General features: G+C 39.6%; 1 protein-coding gene across 2 annotated transcripts in view; it reads left to right on the top strand.

The window, feature by feature from the left end:
• Positions 1–20,457, top strand: part of PHF21B (PHD finger protein 21B) — a 172,304-nt gene that overhangs the window by 116,485 nt on the left and 35,362 nt on the right. For both annotated transcript variants that reach the window (XM_075724422.1, XM_075724414.1), the window contains one exon: positions 13,031–13,123. In XM_075724422.1, coding sequence (XP_075580537.1) covers positions 13,031–13,123 — 93 coding nt within the window. The remainder of the gene's footprint in view (positions 1–13,030; positions 13,124–20,457) is intronic.

Below are 20,457 nucleotides of genomic sequence, written 5' to 3'. Positions count from 1 at the left end.
AAGTCAAGTATAGTGAAGCTAGATTTGTACCAGCAGAATTATTCTACAAGATTACATCACTAGCATGTCTCTAACCATTTTCCTAATAACAATACAATAGGCTTAGTATGCCATTAATGATTGTTACTATTAATTTTCTTTGAAAACTAACTTTTAATTTAAAAAAAAAAATCTTTGTGACCTGTTCATCCTAATTTTTATGATTTTTCAATTTACAGTGTCAGGGCGTAGACTATACAGAACTTTCATGTCTGAAAGTAGAGGGTAACTGAAGACCTGTGTAGCATCCCTTACCAACATTTTGCTTTTTGGGTCAATGGCATGTTATAAATAACCCTGTTTGAGTAAGAGCTAGTCGGTCTAAAAATTAAGAGAAATTTCAGGTAGTAAAGTTCTCTTTGTATCTTCTTAGCAATTATTTTGGATTTAAGACACCATTGTCCAATTAAAAAAAAAATACAGTTTTTCCCCTTTTAGCTCTGGGAATGACTGGATTGAAGTCCTGATCTCTGCAATGATCTCCATACAGATACATGCACAGACCTTCATTGAACTGAGTTAAGACTCATAAAGGTTCATGGTTCTGCCTTTACGAAGACATGATTATTGTGCTGTCTAATTTGCAAAGTATGCAAGCTGAAAACATAGGATGTATTTTCTCCCTATGCCTCTTATTTCTAGCAAAAGAGATTTAGACTAGATCTTTGGAAGTACTTCAGAGCTGAAGTGCACCTAGCTGTCCAGAGTTCAAAACTTAGGTCCTCAAACTCTGCTTAGCAGTTATCAAGTCTGGACCCAGGTGAAATCCATAAATACTTCTATTGCTACTAGTCATATTCCCTATGTGCCAAAATGTTTGCATTGGGGCACTGTAAGAACTGCTATCATGTTAACAGGGTTGAACAACAAGGTGGCCGAAGCATTGATTGGAATCATCAGTTGTCTTTTCCCCTAAGCATTCTCTAACCACTGGGCCACGAGACCACATTCTTTCTTCTCTCAGTGACTAATTTAGCAGAAAAGCTTGGAAGAAGAGTCTTTCTCCTAAGTACATTCCGATAGTTAAATGGCTTACAGATGTATGTGTGCATGTAAGACCTGAAATCTTCCTTCTCTGGAGCAGGTGATTGAACTGAGAAAGTGTTTGAAGGGAAAGATGGGAAGGACGAAGAAAGGAAAGCACAGCTTTCTTGGGGTGTGTTTTGAATGAAAGTGGTTGAACTCAGATTAGTCTCCAGGAGGGGGCTCAGCGAGGTGAATCCCAGTGCGAATGGAGCAGGTCTCCTCTTTCAAAGTACCGAGGCCTGGAGTCAGTAACGCAGTAAAACACTCCTACTGAACACATCTATCTAGACATTTATCTAGACATCTATCTTCTGCCCTAGGCTGCTGGTTTGCAAATTTCTTACCCAGGTACCCTGTCATACTCTTTGGATACCCTACAAAGGGAAACTTGGATGCCTAGTTAAGAACTGCAGTAAGGCACCTAAGAGCTGGACATTGTACCGTGCAATACCCTCATGCATTTGTGGATTTGGTTCTAGGTACTGAGTTGTTGACACCTCAAAGGTGATGTTTCCAGGCTTGCTGAGAGGCAAACCTTCAGGTGTCCAGACAATATTAATGGTTAAATCTGACGCACATAAGGATTCTACTGTCTTTAAGGCTTGACAGCAGCTAGAGTAGGGGAGTTGAGAAGGTGATTTTGGACTCTTTAGCTGGAGCTAGGTTGGACACAGGCACCTTGGGGCTTTTTCTGAAACTCAGCCTACTAGGACCTTGGAAGATGTCCCAGTATCCAGGTTTGTCTGGGACTAGCAGGATGAAACTTCCTAAGTAGGAGCCAGAAACAGTCACACAGGCTAGGTGGTAGACCAGAGTTGTGGTTTGATTTTTTTCTGGTTCTCTTCATATAATTTCTGCACTCCAGAAACAGATATGATTTCTAGGCTCAGAAACAAAGGAACCTTTGCTGACTTAGTGTTTATAAGGCTAGTTCTGCTAGTGCCAATATTAATGCAGCATCTCAGGAAGAAGAGGAGATTTTCTACTTATTAACTCTAAAATTTCCTGGCTCTGTCATTGTAGGGAAATACTGGCGCTCACTTTGGTATATTTACAACTCTGGAAAAATGTTGTGTGTAATATATTATAATGTGTTCTGAAGTGTGTGTTTGTGTATTCACATACATATAGTGTATATATATGTATCTTATGTATATATTTATGAATTTATTTATATAAGCATAAGTTTGCCAAATCATGTTACTGTCTGAACAAATCAACATAAAAGATCAGCCTTTTTATTTGGATCATCAAAGAATCAATTACATTTGTAAGTGAATACTGTAGAGTTTATCACCCTCCAAAACTAAATAAGGTGCTGCTGTATTTCAGTATTTTCTTTTAATTAGAAGGCAGCACTTATGTAACAATATCTGCAATGATTTTTCACAGCTGCAATCCTAGAACTGTGGAATACCAAAGTTCAGTAGCAATGGTAATTCAGCCATGCTGTACTACAGCAGTATTTTCCACTGGGTTTTGCTGATGGGCAAGTGGCTCAATATTGCTGAATAGTCTGCCTAAAAAAAATAAAGCAAGCTTGTGGGATGTTCTGCACGTTCAAGTTAACATTTCCTGGGAAAGTTATTGCTTCCTTTTTTCTAACAAATTATATTAACAGTAGAATTTTAAGATCAGTCATATTTATATACACTTGATATGGAATTCAGGCAAAGTCTTCGTGTTCCTTCCACAAGTCCTATGCTCAAGGAAGTTACTTTTGGTAACAACATCCAGTTATGATGGTTGAACTGATCTAATAGCTTCCTTTCTCCAAAAAGGTTGGAACCATCATTCCATTTTTCTGTTCCCCTGCCTTTGTGTTTTTTGTCTTTGCCTCCCCCACTCTCCACCCTGCTAAGAAACATTGCTTTTCCCCTTGGCTTTATTCTGTTGCTTGTTGGATACTTTCCTAAGCTAATTCAACTAGCAGAAAACTTTATTTACCCTGGTAAGCAAGCTGAATTAGCTCAGCTCAGGGCCTGACAAAAGAGACTGTGTGGCAGTGAGCAATTAGATCATCTCAGGCTGTCACTTCCCTCATGTTTTCCAGTTCTTCAGAGTGACTGCATAATAAAAACTCAGAGCAAGAACAGCAAAAGCAGCTCTGAGCCCTATGGGTGCTAAGGTAGAATAATTTGAAGATAATCTTAATTTTTGAGTAGCTGCTAATAGGCTGCACGGGCTATTCTGATAGGTGAGAATTCCTAAATCGCTAAGGAGTGATGGTCATTTCCTCCTTTATTTTTCCTCCCCCTGCCTTCTCTTCCCATACGCTAATCCTCATGGCCTGCAACTGAGGTAGAGCAGTAGTACTTCAACAGCTGCTGAGGCTCTGTTGAAGATTTTCACTCATGCTTGAGCTCACTTGAGGGAGAGGCTAGAAACTGCTTTGTGTGTGTCCTGGTTTTGGCTGGGATAATTTTCTTCCTGGTAGCTGGCACAGTGCTGTGTTTTGGATTTAGGATGAGAATAATGCTGATAACACACTGATGTTTTTAGTTGTTGATGAGTACTGCTTATGCTAGTCAAGGACTTTTCAGCTTCCTCTGCTCTGCCAGGTGCACAAGAAACTGGGAGGGGGCACAGCCAGTATAGTTGATCCAAACTGACCAAAGGGCTATTCCATACCATGTGATGTCATGCTCAGTATATAAACTGGGGGGAGTTGGCTGGGGGCAGCAATTGCTGCTCTGGGATGGGCTGGGCATAGCTCAGTGGGTGGTGAGCAATTGCATTGTGCATCCCCTGTTTTGTATATTCTTTTATCATTATTATTGTTGTTATTACTTTCTCTTCCTCTGCCATCCTATTAAATGCCTTTATCTCAACCCACAGGTTTTACTTTTTTTTCTGATTCTCTCCCCCATCCCACCAGGGAGGGGTGAGCGAGCGAGCAAGCGAGCAACTGTGTGGTGCTTAGTTGCCGACTGGGGTTAAACCACGACAGTGAGACATGCTGTGCATTAGTTTCTCCCTTTACTCAGAAATATTTCTGCAGACTGTGAACAGAGAATAAGTAGTTTGAAGACATTAGTCATTAAAAACAACATCAGCCTGGAACAGTTTAGTAGTTAAACAGCAAATCTTTTATGAATCAGCTGAGCAAGAGACTATAGGTGTGATCACAGCTGCTGAGTGTTGCTGTTGCAACTCTGTGAGACTATACTCATTTGTGCAGGAGGTGGAGAATTAATTAATTGAATATGATTTCTGAATAAAGCCTCAAATCGCAGAACAGGTATGTGCATACTAATGCAGTTCATGTAGCCAAACTTTCTTATTCTTTTTTTCTTTTCTTTTTTTTCTTTTCAGAAATTTAGAGTGTGATCTAATGACTGTGGAAAAATCCCAACTGTTTCCTTTGATAAAAATAATGGTGCCTTAAAAAAAATACTAACCAGTAAATAATGTGATGGAAGCTGTGTTTAAGAACAGGTATTTGGCACAGCTATCTATCTTCTTGCGTAAGTAACCAGTAGGATTTCTGAACCAGAGAAACTCATGAACTTTATTCATCATGTTTTTCCTTTGCCAGAATACATACTCACAGTGTGTTCAAACAGAGTTTGTATTTTTGAGTTTACCCAGATGGGAATGTGCAAGTGGCAAGAACTAGAGATAGTGGTCTGAAAAGTCTGAGAGCTGCGGTAAAAGCAGAGATAAATTAGATGGTGCTCTGAAAAGCCTAGGAGCCACGGTAAAAGCAGAAAATTGTTTGCTTTATCTCTGCATATACTCCTCTGATACCCTCATGAGCTTTGATACTGCTGTGGATTTCCTTGCAGATGAGTGGTGTTGAAAGGGATGAGTATGAATATCTCAGCAGCAATTAAGAATTTGGTCACACCATGGTTTTCAAAGCAGGTTTGGAATTTAAGGTTGTACCTTGTCTCCTGCTGCTTATTGCTACCCCGGTACTGGGCCTTGTAACAGGCAGTGGGAGCAGTTGTAGGCTGTTCCAGTGCAAAAGCATCTGGTGTAGTTTGAGTCGTCGTTAATTGGCTATAATGAGGGTTGGTTTAAATGGTATTTTTAGTGCCCAAAGAAAGGATGGTTTCAAAAATGCTGATATTTTTAAAAAGGAACAGGACTTGTTGTGTTTCTGATTGTCTACTTCATAACAATAATAAATGTGCATACAGAAGCATGATTAATGAATTCTGGTAAAGAGAAAGGAAGTGGGGAAAACAAACACCTTTAAAAGCTGGAAGAGAAATCTTTACATTTCTATGAAGTTCCAATGAATTTACTGTTTACACAAAATATGTGTCTGAAGTACAGTCTCTTTGGGGTACAATCTGAGTGTGAAACTGAAATGTGCCATTATTCCACCAGATTATTAGAAATACCATGCACAGTGATTTCACTGTATTTTGAAAATGAAGAATGACTTCCACATATTTTTATAGAAGTTAAGTCTAGAAGGAAAGAAAAAATATGTATGCGTACTTGTCTTGCAGGAGCCTCAAAGTTACATCCAAGTGCACAGTGCTTTTACTGGTGGACTGAATGGAAAAATAATAGCATTCAGATGTTTAGGTTAGCTAGAGGACAGCAACTATCCTGGATTATTGAGGTAAGGTGCAGCAAGTTTTAAGCCAAATGAACTTGGAGGTTGCATATAGTGCTTGGCATTTATATAAAGCAAGCTCAAGGTTGAATGCAGCATTCAACTTGTAAAATGGATGTAGAATGGGTAAAAAAACCCTGCAATTACTTCAGTGACGATCCATTCAGGTTAAGAATTTTCATCTTTGCTGTTGCCATAGCAATCTGTTCCCCTGTCACTACCACATTAAAAATCCATTCTGTAAAACTGTTGTTGCCAATATTGAACACATAACAGACAAAAACATTTTTTTAATAGCTTAGGTGTCTTATTTGCAACACGAAGAAGACCTAGATCTTAGGGAGATGCATATGTACTTTAAAAAGAAAAAGATTAGTGTTTCTATAATACATTGTAGGAACACAATATTTGTGCTGCAGTATTGATGTCAGTATAAAATAGTTTGCAAATAATACAGCAATGCAGTGTCAGTTGAACTCAAACAATTGAACTGTTCTGCTAAGATATAACAAACCCATATGTTCCTGAGCTAAGTATTTATTTTGGTAACATGCTGTAGTGAAAGGCTTTTGGAACTATGTGGCTTTTTAACCTTCTGTTACTTGCTGAGTCTGATTCTGTTCAGTGATTGACTTCAGTGATTTTATCTGTACTGGTGTAATTCTGGAATGGGAGGAGAGTTGTGTCCCCTAACAGTTCTATGTCTGCGATCTAATCCTAAACTGCTCATGTACCCAAGCTCAACAATGAGTTTGTACAGGTAATGAACTGTAGGAACAGGTCCCTAAGTGTTAATACATGCAAATGAAGGGGGAAAGGAATTTGTAATTCAAAGCAAATGTAGCAATGGCCTGACAAATATGTTTACCCAAACTGCGTAAAATGTAAATACCTTTTCAATAAAGTAGAGATACATATTTGGGGGGAGAGAGAGAGAGATGTATTCATTCAGGGCTGAAATGTGGAAGTTTACTAAAATCACAAATGTGCTTAAGTCATGGATTTAAAAACTCAGAATATGACTGAAGAATCCATAACATAATAGTAGGAAACTGAATGTATGGCCCTTAGTCTGATCATCGACAATGTAAATCTCATCCTTGTTTCTGCCTCAGCATCCTTTTATCCTCTAACCATCTCTAGCCTTCATCCTTTGAATTCTTATTCTCTGTCCATACCATACTTCTTTCACTTTTTATGCCTTCTACTTGCCACTGTCCCCACACTTCTATCTCTCAGTTGTCTTTGAGAGCCTTGATCTAGGGATGGTGTTGATTTAATGCAGGAGAAGCATAGGAGGAGAAAATACAGCAAATAATTACAATGCTGTTAGGTATTAATAGAAGAATTGAGGGTGAGAAGTGCTTTTCTTTTTTAACTGCACTTGGCAATATCTTCTAATTTTTTTTGTTTTCTTCTGGTTACATGGGAGGAACTGTTTTTTTTGTCTTTTAATGCAACTGCGTCCTCCTGTTTTGGGGCTTTTGAGTTGCTTTTCTTTTTTTAAATTCTTATCATTATTATTTTCTTAGTGAGTAAACTGACCACTGAAAAAGATTATTTCATTTGATCTCTTCACCTGTTTTTGCAATGTGAAATGTGACCCTTCGGAGCATGCTACTGGATGACATTTACCCAACAACTGAGGCTGCAGGTCACCTACACAGTGGGCCTGCTGCAGTTCCTGTCCGAGGGCATCTGTGGATTGTTCAAGCAAAAAAGGTGTCCCTGACATGCCAGATACCTGCCTGATCTGTATAAGTCACTGAAGACAAGGGTTTGGAAGTGGTTTGTGTTGCAGCCATATGCGTTCATTAGCTGTTAACTCCTACAGTGGGTGACGCAGTGGCTGAGGTTCCTGCTTCAGTCCAGGGCTGGGGCTGGTGCTTGAGGTAGGAGTTAGCAAGGGGTCATGAGCTCCCAGGTGCTTGCCTAGAATAATAAGTGCTGCTGGATGTAAAGTTCAGTGAATTAGACAGGAGGAAATACACGTGATGAATTTGTTTTTATTTGAAAAAAATTCTCAGTATAAAGATAGTAAATCTGGCTTAAATGCACACAATCAAATCAAAACAATTCTGAGGTGAACTGAAACTTGGCTCTTCACTTTCCCCCATCACTGCACATTTCAGTGCTCCCTCCGCATTGTAGGTGTTTCAGGGGTCACCAGAAAAGCCCAAGTAGACTTAGATAGAGGAGAGATTTGGAGTTATCTTTGACTTTTATGGACCTTTTTTATTAAAATGCTTAGAGCTGTAAATGTAGAAATAAGAAACTCATTTATCTTGACAAAAGTGCTGCCATAAACTATTCAGCACTCATAAAATAACCTTTTAAATTATTGTTTCTGCTGGTATCGATAAATTCATACAAAGTGCTTAAAGGTCAGGCATTGCCAGAAAAATGTCTTTTCAGCTTGTTAATTAAAGGTTTATAAGAATGTGCACCAGCTTGTTCTTTGGACAAATTGGAAAAAAGGAAGGAAGGAAAAAAAAAAAAAGAAAGGCCCACATGGATGAAAATGATAGCGTGGAATTAGTGAGTGACAAGTCTTTGATCCAGGCTTACCATGGCAAGCCTGGACAGTTTGTGAGTGAAAATAGGTGGCACTGTTAACAGGAGGAAATAAAGTTTATTTCCCTTTTTGGGGGCAAGGTATCTTGATTACTCACCTCTTGCAGCCCATGGGCTTGAGCTGAGGACCCAGCTAGAACTGAAGTATTAAGGTGAGCGTGAGCAGTATTCATCCTGTTATAGCTTGAGCCATGGGGAGTTTGTCCAGTTCTTCATTGCCTGGCCAAGAACATCAGATAAGGACATTTAATTTTTTATTTGCCAGGCAAGTGGTTTTATCTGCTCATTTATTTACCACTTAAACTGGAACAAAGCAGCGCTCTGAAATGCACTGAAAAATGTACCCAGAGCCAAACTGCCCAACCATCCATTCTAGCACCTGCCTCTCCTTCATTGCAGAGACCGCAATTGCGATTCCCTCCATTTTATACTTCACCTCTTTTGCCCATCATCATGGAGACATCCTGTTCTGATCATTAAAATCTGACCTAAAAATTAGGCGACTCAGATGTGACTCTACATCAACAGATGAGATGAGGTTAATCAATCACATGGATGAGACACTGGAAGTAAGAAGTCTGGCTTGCATTTCCACCTGCACGACAGTCTAGCCCTGACAACATTATTTTACCTCTAAATCTCGATTTTTTTCATCACTAAAACGGAGACAATAATACTGACCTAGGTGAAGTACCCTGAGATAACAGATGAAATGTGTTACAGGAAAAGTACAGAGGTTTCTGTCATTGAATTCTGCTGATACAACAGCTTGTACTATTTATTGCCCAAGCTGGGAAACAATAACAAAACAATGGAAATAGTGAAAAGTAAAATAGATTCTTAGATATCTCTCTGTCTGAACATACTATAGTGCTATTATTAATGTGAGATTAAAGTTTTGAATTTTCCCTTGGCCATATGATTTTTATACTGAGATTGTTTCCTTGAATATTAAATAACAGATCCTTACTATAAAACCATTTGTAAACAGGAGGCTGCATCTTTGTCACTGAAAATTTCATAACCTAAGAATGCCATAATTTGTTTTTGTTCTCTCGAGATCGCTGCAGAACTCCTACTTCAGGAAAATAAATCTGACGAATTTTTTGAGAGTGCAGGTGACAGAACTAATGATAGTTCATTTCTCTGATACCCACAGACAATACATCCTGGCTTTGTCTTCAAATGAAGCTACGAGAACAGTGCAGAGTAGTTTTATGGCGTTTCTTGTTTCTTCTCTTATTCCCATTCCTTTTGGCTCAATCATTCAGTGTTTTGAAACATAAAACAGAATTGGCCCAATGATGCACCCAGAGGCTGAGATGAGCTCCTTCCTCACAGGACAGAGGCATTCTGTTCTAGACAGGGTTGGTTTGTTGTTTTTTTTTTTTTCCTTGTGATTAATATTTGAAGTAGTACAAGAAAAGAGATTTGTTGCTCAGTCATGGAGTTTTTGTGCATCCTACCAATTGACAACTGTATCTTATCTAACTTCTGACTAATTTGATTCTTATCTTTATAGTCAATTCCCAGTTTCACTCAGTGTTGGCACTTCATATTTTAATACATACTATTCTGTTGGCCAGTTTGAAAATCCTTGCAAATCCAGCATGTATCTGTAGCAATAGGAATATCAGAATGTGTGTTTTCAAGGTCAGAGGTAGCATATATAAAAATGACGAGAGGTACAGCTACACTTTAAGCACGACCTTCCAGAAGGAAGAACTTGTTTTAACTTTCTGTAGAGGGTATATGTGCAGCCCAGGAGAAGTTGTGGTGCTCCTGGCACCTCCAGGGAAAACTTGGGCTTCACTGCATTGTGAAAGAAATCTCATTCTCTATTTAAGCAGTGTTGGGATGGAGGGAAAATGTAGATCATACTTGTGATGAACTTTCACTTCCTCTAGTGTGGGTTGGAAAGTTCACTTTGGTATTCACCTTAAAAAGCAAATAACTGGGCTGAATTAATTTTAGTTTGTGCTAATATAAAGCAGGAAGTTGTGATACCTCTAATAAGTGGCAATAGCAGCAGGTGGCAGCTCAAGTTCTCCTTCTCTTCAGACTGCAGGAAGGATGTTGTCCTTCCCAATGCATGAGGCTATGATATGGTAGACAGGGCAGAGTAATTCATTCAGATAGTTTATAGTATCCTTCCCATTGTTTTTATTCTATGTGTCACCCTATAAGGATAACTGTGGTGGAAATACCCCCTTCTGTTCCTTACTCTGCTGCCAATACCTTTACTTCTGCAGGAAGGTATGTAGATACATATATTTATGTATATACACACACCTGTTCTGGCCTCCATGGGTGGAAATGCTGTATATATATATGTGTGTGTATATATATGTATATACATGTGTGTATATATATGTACCTATATGTATACACCCACACCTGTTCTGGCATGCTGCTTTCTCCACACACACCTCCCCCCCGCCCTCGGCTCAAGGCAGAATTTTAATGGAGTGTATTTTTCCATGGATAATCCAGGGTACTGATAATCCGTGAGTACTCAGGAAAAATTCCTTTGCATGTTTATAACTGTACAGCTCTCCTTGTTGTTTAACTCAGGCAAATCTTATGCAAATTTTAATCTTTGCTGAATACATAATATCACACCCCCAAATGTCTCCAAGAGGAGTAGCAGAGTTAAAAATATAAACTCTGTAGGAGAAGTTTATTAAAAATATTCTGCATGAAAATGCATGGTATTCTTATCAAACACTGTAATTGGAATGAAACAGACTGTTTTACCACTCTGTTGTTGAGGTCTGAGAACATACCGGCATGGACCTGACACAGTTTCGCTTTCCTTGGGCTGATTACATTATAGTTTCCTTTCTATTGACAAATTTCATTACCAGATTGGGGTAATATTAGCATACTTTATCTTACTGGCTGTGATCCAATACTTTTGTTTTGAGGGGAGTTAAATTTAGAGAAATTCAGTTGAATCTATTTTTCTTTCCTTATTAGCTATTTCTAGCAGCCTGATAAGTTTTTGTGATCAGTGACTAAGTGTCTCTTGCTGTTATAATGACAATCATCTGCTTGCTGATATTGCCACGTCGTCCCAACAGCAATTAAGAAATGTTAGAAGTTATAAAACCTTGCCTTAAGAATATTGGCCAGTTAAGCAAGATATGAACTGTCATCAGGGATGAAGGAATGAAAGAGGCTGAAGGGGAAAAGTTAGTTATGTTCTTTAGACCTATGGCCCAATCTTAAATGTGTAAGTTATCTGTCCTTTTTAATGGGGAAAATAAAGTACAAGTTATTTACAGCATCTCAGATCCAGTATTTTAGCAGCCTCTGTGGGTGAGGCTTGAAAAAGAGGTGCCATTCAGACCATCTATAACAGAACATATAAATGTACATCTATAGATATGCGTATCACTACAGAGAGATGAAAAGTCAGCAAAGGACTGGAGCTAAACAGACACAGATTTTTTAGGCGGGGGAAAACTTGTGTGTACTTGACTCTGTGTTACAGAAACAGAATTTGCTTACTCTTGGTATCCAACTGTATTTATAAGGGTTAAAAGATAACACTGGGTTAACAAGTATCACTCCTCCATCTACAAAGTAGATGTATGTAGATGTATGTATTCTTTATGTAGAATGTAGCAACGTATTTGCTCATAGGAGGAGCTACCTCAAATATCTTATACTGGGTACTATTGAAGGGCATTTAAAGAATAATGCAATCATCAGGCACAGTCAGCATGGGTTCACAAAAGGAAAGTCCTGTTTAACTAATCTGATATCCTTCTATGATAAGGTCACCCACCTAGTGGATGAAGGGAAGGCAGTGGATGTAGATTTTCTGGATTTTTAGTAAGGCTTTTGATACTGTCCCTCACAGCAGCCTTCTGGACAAGTTGTTCAGCTGTGGGATGAGCGGGTTCACGGTGCGCTGGGTGAAGAACTGGCTGAAGGGCATTTTTTTACCAAGAGGGTGGTCAAACACTGGAACAGGCTTCCTAGAGAGGTGGTCGATGCTGCATGCCTGTCAGTGTTTAAGAGGCGTTTGGACAATGCCCTTAACAACATGCTTTAGCTTTTGGTCAGCCCCAAAGTGGTCAGGCAGTTGGACTGGATGATCATTGGAGGTCCCTTCCAACTGAAATAATCTATTTATTCTATTCTCTCTTAAATAAACTTTGAATAAATTTGTTATACAACTAAGAGAAGGGTGAGTAGAAAAAATAAACGTGGATAGTAAGAGCTGCTGTGTTGGCCCAAATGGATGTCGTGATAGCTGAATGTTCTGTTACAGTGTGCTGTAGTAGATTTATAGGTAGCTCTCAGTTTTAATAATTCAGTATTTACTATTTAGTAAGATACAGTGAACTTCTCTTGTGACCCTGGGTACCATGAAATGCATCATCTTACCAATGCACATTTTGAAGTTTCACTGTGGTGCGTTTCACCTTTCTTCAGATATCTTTTGAAAACAAGCTAGTGCCTAGACAGCCTTCAGCCGTGGCGGCACAGTTGTATTTTCTTCATGTACAAAAAAAACTTCGCAACAATGAGAAGTATCCTTTGCACTCGGAATTAGCAAATGCTCTAAGGACACAATAGGCTTTAGTTAACAGTGCTTTGTAGAGAAGGTTAAAGGGAAGGAAGAGTCTCTGACTCTTTAGGCAGAAGAGAGCGAGCTTCAGATGGACTGATGTATTATACCCTTCCGTCATAAGTTGACAAGAGACAAACAAAGAGCTTGAAGGGCAACCGCTGGGTTGGGCAGATTCTATCTGGGCAAGCTGTGCATGTGTTTTAAGCTGTGTTCAACTGTTTTTCTTCCAACAGACTTTGGGAACTATCACTGCAGTGCCGATTAAGGTTCCTCAGGTCAGCTCCTTGCAGAGGTTGGCAGGACAAGGACCAGCAGTGCTACCTCAGGTACAAAATACAGTTCCAAAGGAGGTTTTATGTTATTTTATATGTATTCTACTCTGTTCCTGTCTGGTGCCCAGGCCTGGGCAGCTCAGCACACTCATTTTGCTGAATAAAGGCTCACATTCAGTGAGTTGAACAGCAGAGTTGTGATGTTCTCCAATTCGTGAAAAAAAAAAAGATAAATCGGTTTTCTTCTGGGAGCATACTGTTAGCACAATGAAAAGCTATAAAAAATCTTGTAGATTCATTGTGGAAGAATGAAGTACGTACGGTGAAATGTAAATTTATGCTTTATGAGATGAATCACAAATCACAGAAGTGAAAATCTGCAATTCTGTAATTTAAAAAAGTGGTGGAAGTATTAACCTTTCTGTTCAAGATTTAGCCTCACATATTCTTTTACTAAATTACTTGCCTTATCCCTGTCTATCCCAGTATAAAGTTTTGGCCCAACTAACCCAGGTGCCAGACTGAGGCAAGATTGGCTGGGTAGGAGTGAAAGGAGAGTTATACTCATGGATTTTTAAAAACTGTGTTTTCTTTTCTGAATATCCATCATTGTTTCCCTAACCATGTACTTTATTCCCCATTTCAACCCTCTTTCTCAAAAATTTTGGTTGTCATTTTCAACAAGTGTTTTGCTGCAGTTCTGTGGTTTGCTTTTTGGATTCATTATTATTAAGTATAAATATATTTGTCCCTGTGTGGCCCTTAGAGGTCTCTTTCTCATATGTGAATACTTTTCTAGCATTGAAGTCAATGTTGGGTCTTCCTATTGTTCCTTTATTTTTTTCCTAATATTTTCTTAGTGGCAGAATCTAGTAGAAGATCTCTGAGCTAAATCTGCCTGGAGGAAGGAGTATTCCCAAGATAAAGTTCCTAAATTCTCTCTTTAAATTACATTTTGTGGAAGACAAAGTTGTGAACATGAAGGAAGGTTATAGTTTTCTTATCAAGTTCAAGACTTTGCTTTTCAGTTGTTCTTACAGCATAATAACACATTGATTTCTGCCATTTTGGGGTGTCAAAGATGAACAGATTGCTCCTGAAAATAGATGAGGTTCAAGAGCAGCTGAAAGACCTGTAACAGGGGCTTAAATTATCATTAAGGTTACGTTTCAGCAATGATGATAGCATTACAAATGCTGCACTTAGAGAAGCATCAGTGTTCTATACTTTTGTTAAGTAGAAAAATTCTCATTCAGATTCAATTTTGAAGAATTGGAAAAAGTGGAGGAAGCTGATTTCCTCAACTTTTTGAAAAGAACACATATCCTTTCTGTCTTGCTGTTTAGCTCATGGCAATATTTTTGTTTGTATTTCACTTTGTTTCACTCCTTTCCTAGTGCAGCCTTCAACTTCAGACCTGTTTATGCAATTATACTTAATGCTAATGAAACACCAACCTTTCCTCAGCAGCCCTAAGCCACAGTTCACTAAATCTTCTATTTCACATAGATAGCGTGGGAAATAACCACATAGCAATTCATTTCTGTCAAAACTAAAAATGAAGTAGGCAGCTGTATGTAAGACCACATTATCAGATGTATGTCTTATGTTCTGATTTTTTCCTGGCTTTTTCACAGGCCAATACCTCATTCTTCAGCAACAGCCTGCCCCATGTACAGGCTGTGTCCTCCTTTGCAGTTCATCATGGTCTATATATTCCTCTCCCACTCAAAGCTTACAGAGAAGTTTAAAATTTCCATATTGTTTCCTAGTGGGGAACTCCCTCCACCCATCAAAGCTTTCTGCTTGATGTCTTAAGAGAGATCAAGTTTTCATCTACAAGTGGAAAGTCTGGCTTCTAACTAGTCAAATACCTTCAAAATATATTTAATATAGCCATAAATCAGAGTGATGTAAAGCTGTCATTCCCCAGACACAGCTGGATACAGGTGATCTGGGAGGCCACTGTAAGTGAGCTGCAGCACTGTATCGCTGTGAAAGCTCTCCTTTGTAATAACTGTAGGTAAGCGCATAGTCATCTGGCAAATTTTGAGGGTCGATAGGAATCGGTGGTCCAGGAGAACTGGAAACTTCAGATAGAAATACAAAAATGCCACGAAGCAAGGCCATGTCATACCACAAAGGTATTATGGTAAAGAACATCTCTTGCCTCTTCTCCCTCATAAGTCTGAGAAAAGAAACGCCAAATTAAAAATGATTTGGGAAATTAAGGGGCATGTAGTATCTTCCAGTAGGAGCTGGAAAATGTGCAGAATTAAATCCTATCACAGTCCATGCCCTCTCAGCTATTATGCATCAGACTTGGCTACAGAGCAGGCTGGCTATTAACCTCCTTTTGTCCCCCCTGGGTGACAGGGATGGCTCCTGTACCTTGCTCTGAGTTAGTGGCACAATGCTACCATCCTAGGACTGACTTTCTGAGAGGCAGCTTTGCCACCGTCTCCCAAGCATACTAACAAGCAGGGTCCAACTGAGTTTGGCATCTGCTAAAACCTTTACTTTGGGCGCCTGTGTAGCAGCAAATTAAAGGGACAGCTTTTTCAAAACAAAACAATATTCATCACTCCTCTACCAAGAAGCCCATAGCATTATGCACAAAGAATTAAAGCAGTACAGTGTCCGTAGTCATGCATGTTCGCTATAGCTGAATCTTGCTCTGCAAGGTATTGCACATTCCCCAACTTCCATCTCTGCAAAGTCTAGCTTTAACAGTGAGTTGTGTAGAGCCCCAATAGCAATGAAACCATAGCAGCAAAGGCTTCAGTAAGCCCGCGTATTTACTTAAGCAGCTAGGTCTAGGTGTAGTTTGTGCAAGTGCAGTGGCAGGCACAGTGGCAATCACCTAAGCTGGCTTAATCTTGACTGTATGTGCTGCTGCCTCTCTTCTTGTCTATGGAGGGGTGGAAGGCCGGGATGGATCCCTTTTGGGATCGCTGCCATGTTAGGAGCTTACTTGTGTCTGAATTGCCCTCTGGAAGTGGCTTCACTCTTAGCCAGACAGCTTGCACTTCTGTTTCAGGTGCATGTAGATAAGTGGGATTAATCCAGGTCAGTGTCTGCATTCTTGACAGCACACCGCTTGCTACCTGACATTTCTCCTTTTGGCCAGTCTCGTAATTTCTTGGGGATTTTAGACTCACTTTAGATTTAGATGTAGGCATGAGAGGCATAAACATTGCCAGACTGGCTGGAAAGAAACATTTAAGGGCCCCTCATCACATTTAAAGGATTTTTATATTTTTGATGCTTTCATTCTCATCATCTAGACAGCCTCTTTTGATTTACCTCTATGCAGTCAAGCAGGAAAATACCACACAAGTAAACTGAGGCACTTAACAATACTTATGTAAAATAATACATACAGCTTTCTCATTTTCCACATTTGTACAGATACGTGTCATTTGTTTTGTTCATTTGAATGGGTTTATGATATGACCCCCTGGGAGCTCCTCCATATGGGAAATGAAGTTTCAAAATCTGTACATGCACAAATGGCAGCAAAATCCCATCACTTAGTGCAGAACTGCTATTAAATGGTGAGCAAACAAACATTAATTACAAGTTCATTGCATAATACAAACAATATTTCTTTAGGCATTCATTATTTGCCAAAACAAGCCTCTTTGGCAGACCTTTTTTCTTTTCTTTGTTAATTTTTTCTTTTACAGAATATGAAGTTATTTTTGCTTTGATCAAATAAATAAAATTTCTGCTGTGAGCTGTGGTGTTTGGAAAGTTAATTCCGTATAGTCTTTCTCTTCTTACTTTGGCCTTTGAGGTTTCCAGCTGGGTGAGATGTTTCGAAACTGCAGACTCTCCACTGCACTTTGAGAAGCAAATCCTGGAGGTCCTCTACTCCAACACATGGGTGATGCACCCTTACTCTTGAGCTGTTCCTCTGCCTTATGGCACCCATCAACTGTAAGGAGGAGGTGGCCTTATGTCAGGTTGGGGCTCCAATTTCCAGCTGCAGTGCAGTCAGTCTGTCTATTTTGAACTGGTTTACATACAAATTCTGCACTGTAGCCACATGGGAGAACTTATTTTCTGTTATTCGAATGGGAGATTTTAAATGAAACGGTGAAGATATTAAAATAAACCTCCTATTTTGTTGTCAGTAATTTGGGCCCGATCCAATTCTCGTTCAAATTAATGGAGAGACTGTGATGGTTTGAATAGCAGTTTAATCAGATTGTAATACTATTTCCCTGACCTATTTTTCCAGTCCTGGTTGAAGGCAGGGCTTGGGATGGCTTTCCTCATGACACTGCTGATTAGAGTAGAGCAGAGAGTCACGTAGCAGACGCCTGCAGTGGAGCTATCATGCAGGTTAGTGGTGAAAAGAAACAGGTACGCAAAACAGCTTTAGATGAAACGTGCGTGTTTTTCCATCAACTCTAGCCAGTTCTGCTGTCAAGTGCTGCTTATTTTTTACCTTCTGTAGTGATTTTAATATGCATAATTCAGTAGGTCTGAATTTGGTCACTGGGCTGCAGGCTGCTTTGGGAAAGGGGCTGTTGTTACCGTGTGTTCGTTCATCACTGGGTACCGCGTGAGCCCAGCCGGAGACTGTGGACTCTAGATGTTCCCAACACTTAAATGCGTGTTCTCATTTTTAAAATTTCTTATCATAGTTCTCATGAGCGCAGTTCCAATGATAGCTGCTGCTTCTCTTCACGTGTGTACCAAAACCAACCACTGCTCCTGGCTTTCCTGGTGATAAGGCTCCTGGAAGATTTCTTGAAAGGAAAATGACTCCTAGAGACAAAACCCAAGTTGTGTGATGCCACTGTCTACTGTAGGAGAAATGTATTACCAGATTGGTCTGTGGCAAAGCCTCTCTCTGTTTTCATCATAAGTCTAAAAAAAAAAAAAAATCATTATTTTTAAGTGTAATGTGTTAAGACTGTGCATAGCCATTAGAAAGTGGAAAAATATTACTAAATGCAAGTCAGCCTTTTGTGAAAGTAGAGAAGAAGCTAGCAGATAGACGTGTTTGTATAAAAAGTTACACAGAATTGTGCAATGGAGAGACAAGAGCACTTCATTGTTTGTTTGAGTAAGGAATAATTGAATTGGGTAAAGTCGTTATTACAATATCAGAGGAGAAAAGGACTATAATCCCTTAAGGGATGTCATGCACCTTGCTGGTATATAACCCTCAGCACTTCCAGGGAGATGTGTTGGAATGCTAGTGGAGGAGAAGAGAGATAATCTAATTCAAGGTAACTTAATCAGCGTGGTATATAACCAAGCTAAGGGTTTTGCAACAGTATTTAATATTCATTGACTGTATGCGTGCAGAAAACAGAAACAAAATTGCTTTTTCAAAAGAAAGGTTTGCAGAGGCCTGGCTGAAAATGTAGCCCTTAATAAATATAGTTGTTAATCTGTTTTATTCTACATAAGCTTTTATACTGTGCTTGTCACTGTATTTGAAGCACCTTCCGGTAATGTGTTAAGCACAAAGATTAACATCTGTTGTAAGCTATTTCTTCTCTCATCCTTTCCCTTTGGGAAGTGTGTGCAGCTGAGAGTTCTGGTTAGGATTCCTTTTTATTAGGTTGCTTATTTTTAATAGGCATGCTACTATTAATTGCATGCCACTATATATTTCTGTCAGAGGAGTATAACGTAGATAATGTTTATTGTAGAAAGTGATGAGATTTGTGCCCTTAATTCATAGAGAAGAAGGTTGAGATGCCTGCCTATGTGAGCATCAGCCTTGCTGTAGAGACTCCCTGCACCAGAGACACGTGGCCACCTTGGCCTTTCATACTAAGTCTTTACAGGGAGAGCTCTGAAGATTGGGATGAAAACACGGTACTTCACTGAAAAGTCTGTGGGAATCTCAGTTACGCACTAGTGGATAGGTTTGATAGGCAGCCTGCGTTGTTGAGAGGCATGGGCTTGTTGGAGCATCTGGAGTGCTCCATGGTATGTATTTTACACTGCTGTAGGGCAGCCAAGACAGATGAAGGTATGACTAAGGTGGTGCGATAAGAACTGTTCCTTGTGGATGGTGATATAGCAGAGGTTAGCAGTGATGAGAAATCCAGTCTTCTGCAGTATGGACAAAGATGAACGCGTATGGTGTTATCAAGGGGGGGACTACACCCAGATGCAAATTTTCCAAAGTACCTCCCTCTGTTGCCTCAGCCTTTCTGAATTTCAGTGTCAGTTGTCTGTTCTTAATGAGACAACTGATCCAGGGTGGTGGGGAAGGAGAAGCAGAACTGGCTGTTAGCGATGCTTAAGACCTTCAGATCCAATCAGTGTCTTGAACATTTTGAAAAGGACGCCCATGGAAGTCAAATCTCCATGATAGTCTGCACGTAGGAGCCTAAAGTATCCATACAACCCCAAGGAAAGATTCAAGCCATTTTAACACCTGACATGGTACCTTTTTCCAAGATGAAAACTCTCATGTTTCTCCATGCCAAATGCTGCTTTGCAGAGTATCAGGAAGATGAGAAGAAATGTCCCCTCTCTCCACTGATGCCATTTGCATCCATGCGAATGATGTGGCTTCAGATCCATGTCTGGCTTGGATCTGGACCGTGCTGTGTCTCTGAGTCTCCATGCCAGTTGTACAAGCTTGTGGTAGGCCTCTGACCGAATGACAGGCAGATAGGAAGGTTTTTTCTGTCTGCAGTACCTCAGCAGAGGCTTGGAAGAATTCACTGCACTGCTTCCTGTTCCTAAAACCTTCATTTTCATCTCCTGATATCTGAGCATTTTGTGTGCTTCCATCTTGCTCAGGCTGTCAGCAGACAGAAACAATTTGTGTCATTATTTTTTTTTGTTATTATTCTGTCAAGTTTTTTGATTTTGGCTAGTAAATAAGTTGAGGCTGGTCAAATCATTATAATGTGCTGTTATTGTTGTCTAGAAGCAGCAAAAGCTCTTAAAGTAATGGACAGTACAAAGCAGTGACGTCCATGGTCTTTAAAGTGACACCAGAGTTTGAGTCTAGTGAATGCCCAGCTGCGTGGATTAGTCCAGAGCTCGCCTGTGAACGTATATGGATAGGAGGAAAGCAGACAGATGTTCACTCATTTGTGCCTAAAGGCTTCATGGACACTTTATATTTAAATTGAAGTAAGTTAATCATAGATGAGTATCTGTGAGAGAAGGAAGCTGACTTGTAATGCTGAAAAGGGTAGAAATGGAAGTAAGTTATTGACTGGTGTGTATAATCACAGTCTAGCTTTTATATTTCTATTGTAATCCTAAACAGTAAGGATTAAATTCTTTCCTCAGAGGCACATAGATAACTGCATATTCAAGGACAGAATCATTGTGCAGAAGGAAAAAAAAAGCAGCAATCCTTGTCAACTTCAACCCCTACTTGTTATTTTTTGGAA

Source organism: Pelecanus crispus, chromosome 1, assembly GCF_030463565.1.
Source record: "Pelecanus crispus isolate bPelCri1 chromosome 1, bPelCri1.pri, whole genome shotgun sequence".
Taxonomy (NCBI): Eukaryota; Metazoa; Chordata; class Aves; order Pelecaniformes; family Pelecanidae; genus Pelecanus; species Pelecanus crispus.
The sequence above is the reverse complement of the archived record's forward strand: the minus strand, read 5'-3'. Positions and strand labels throughout refer to the sequence as shown.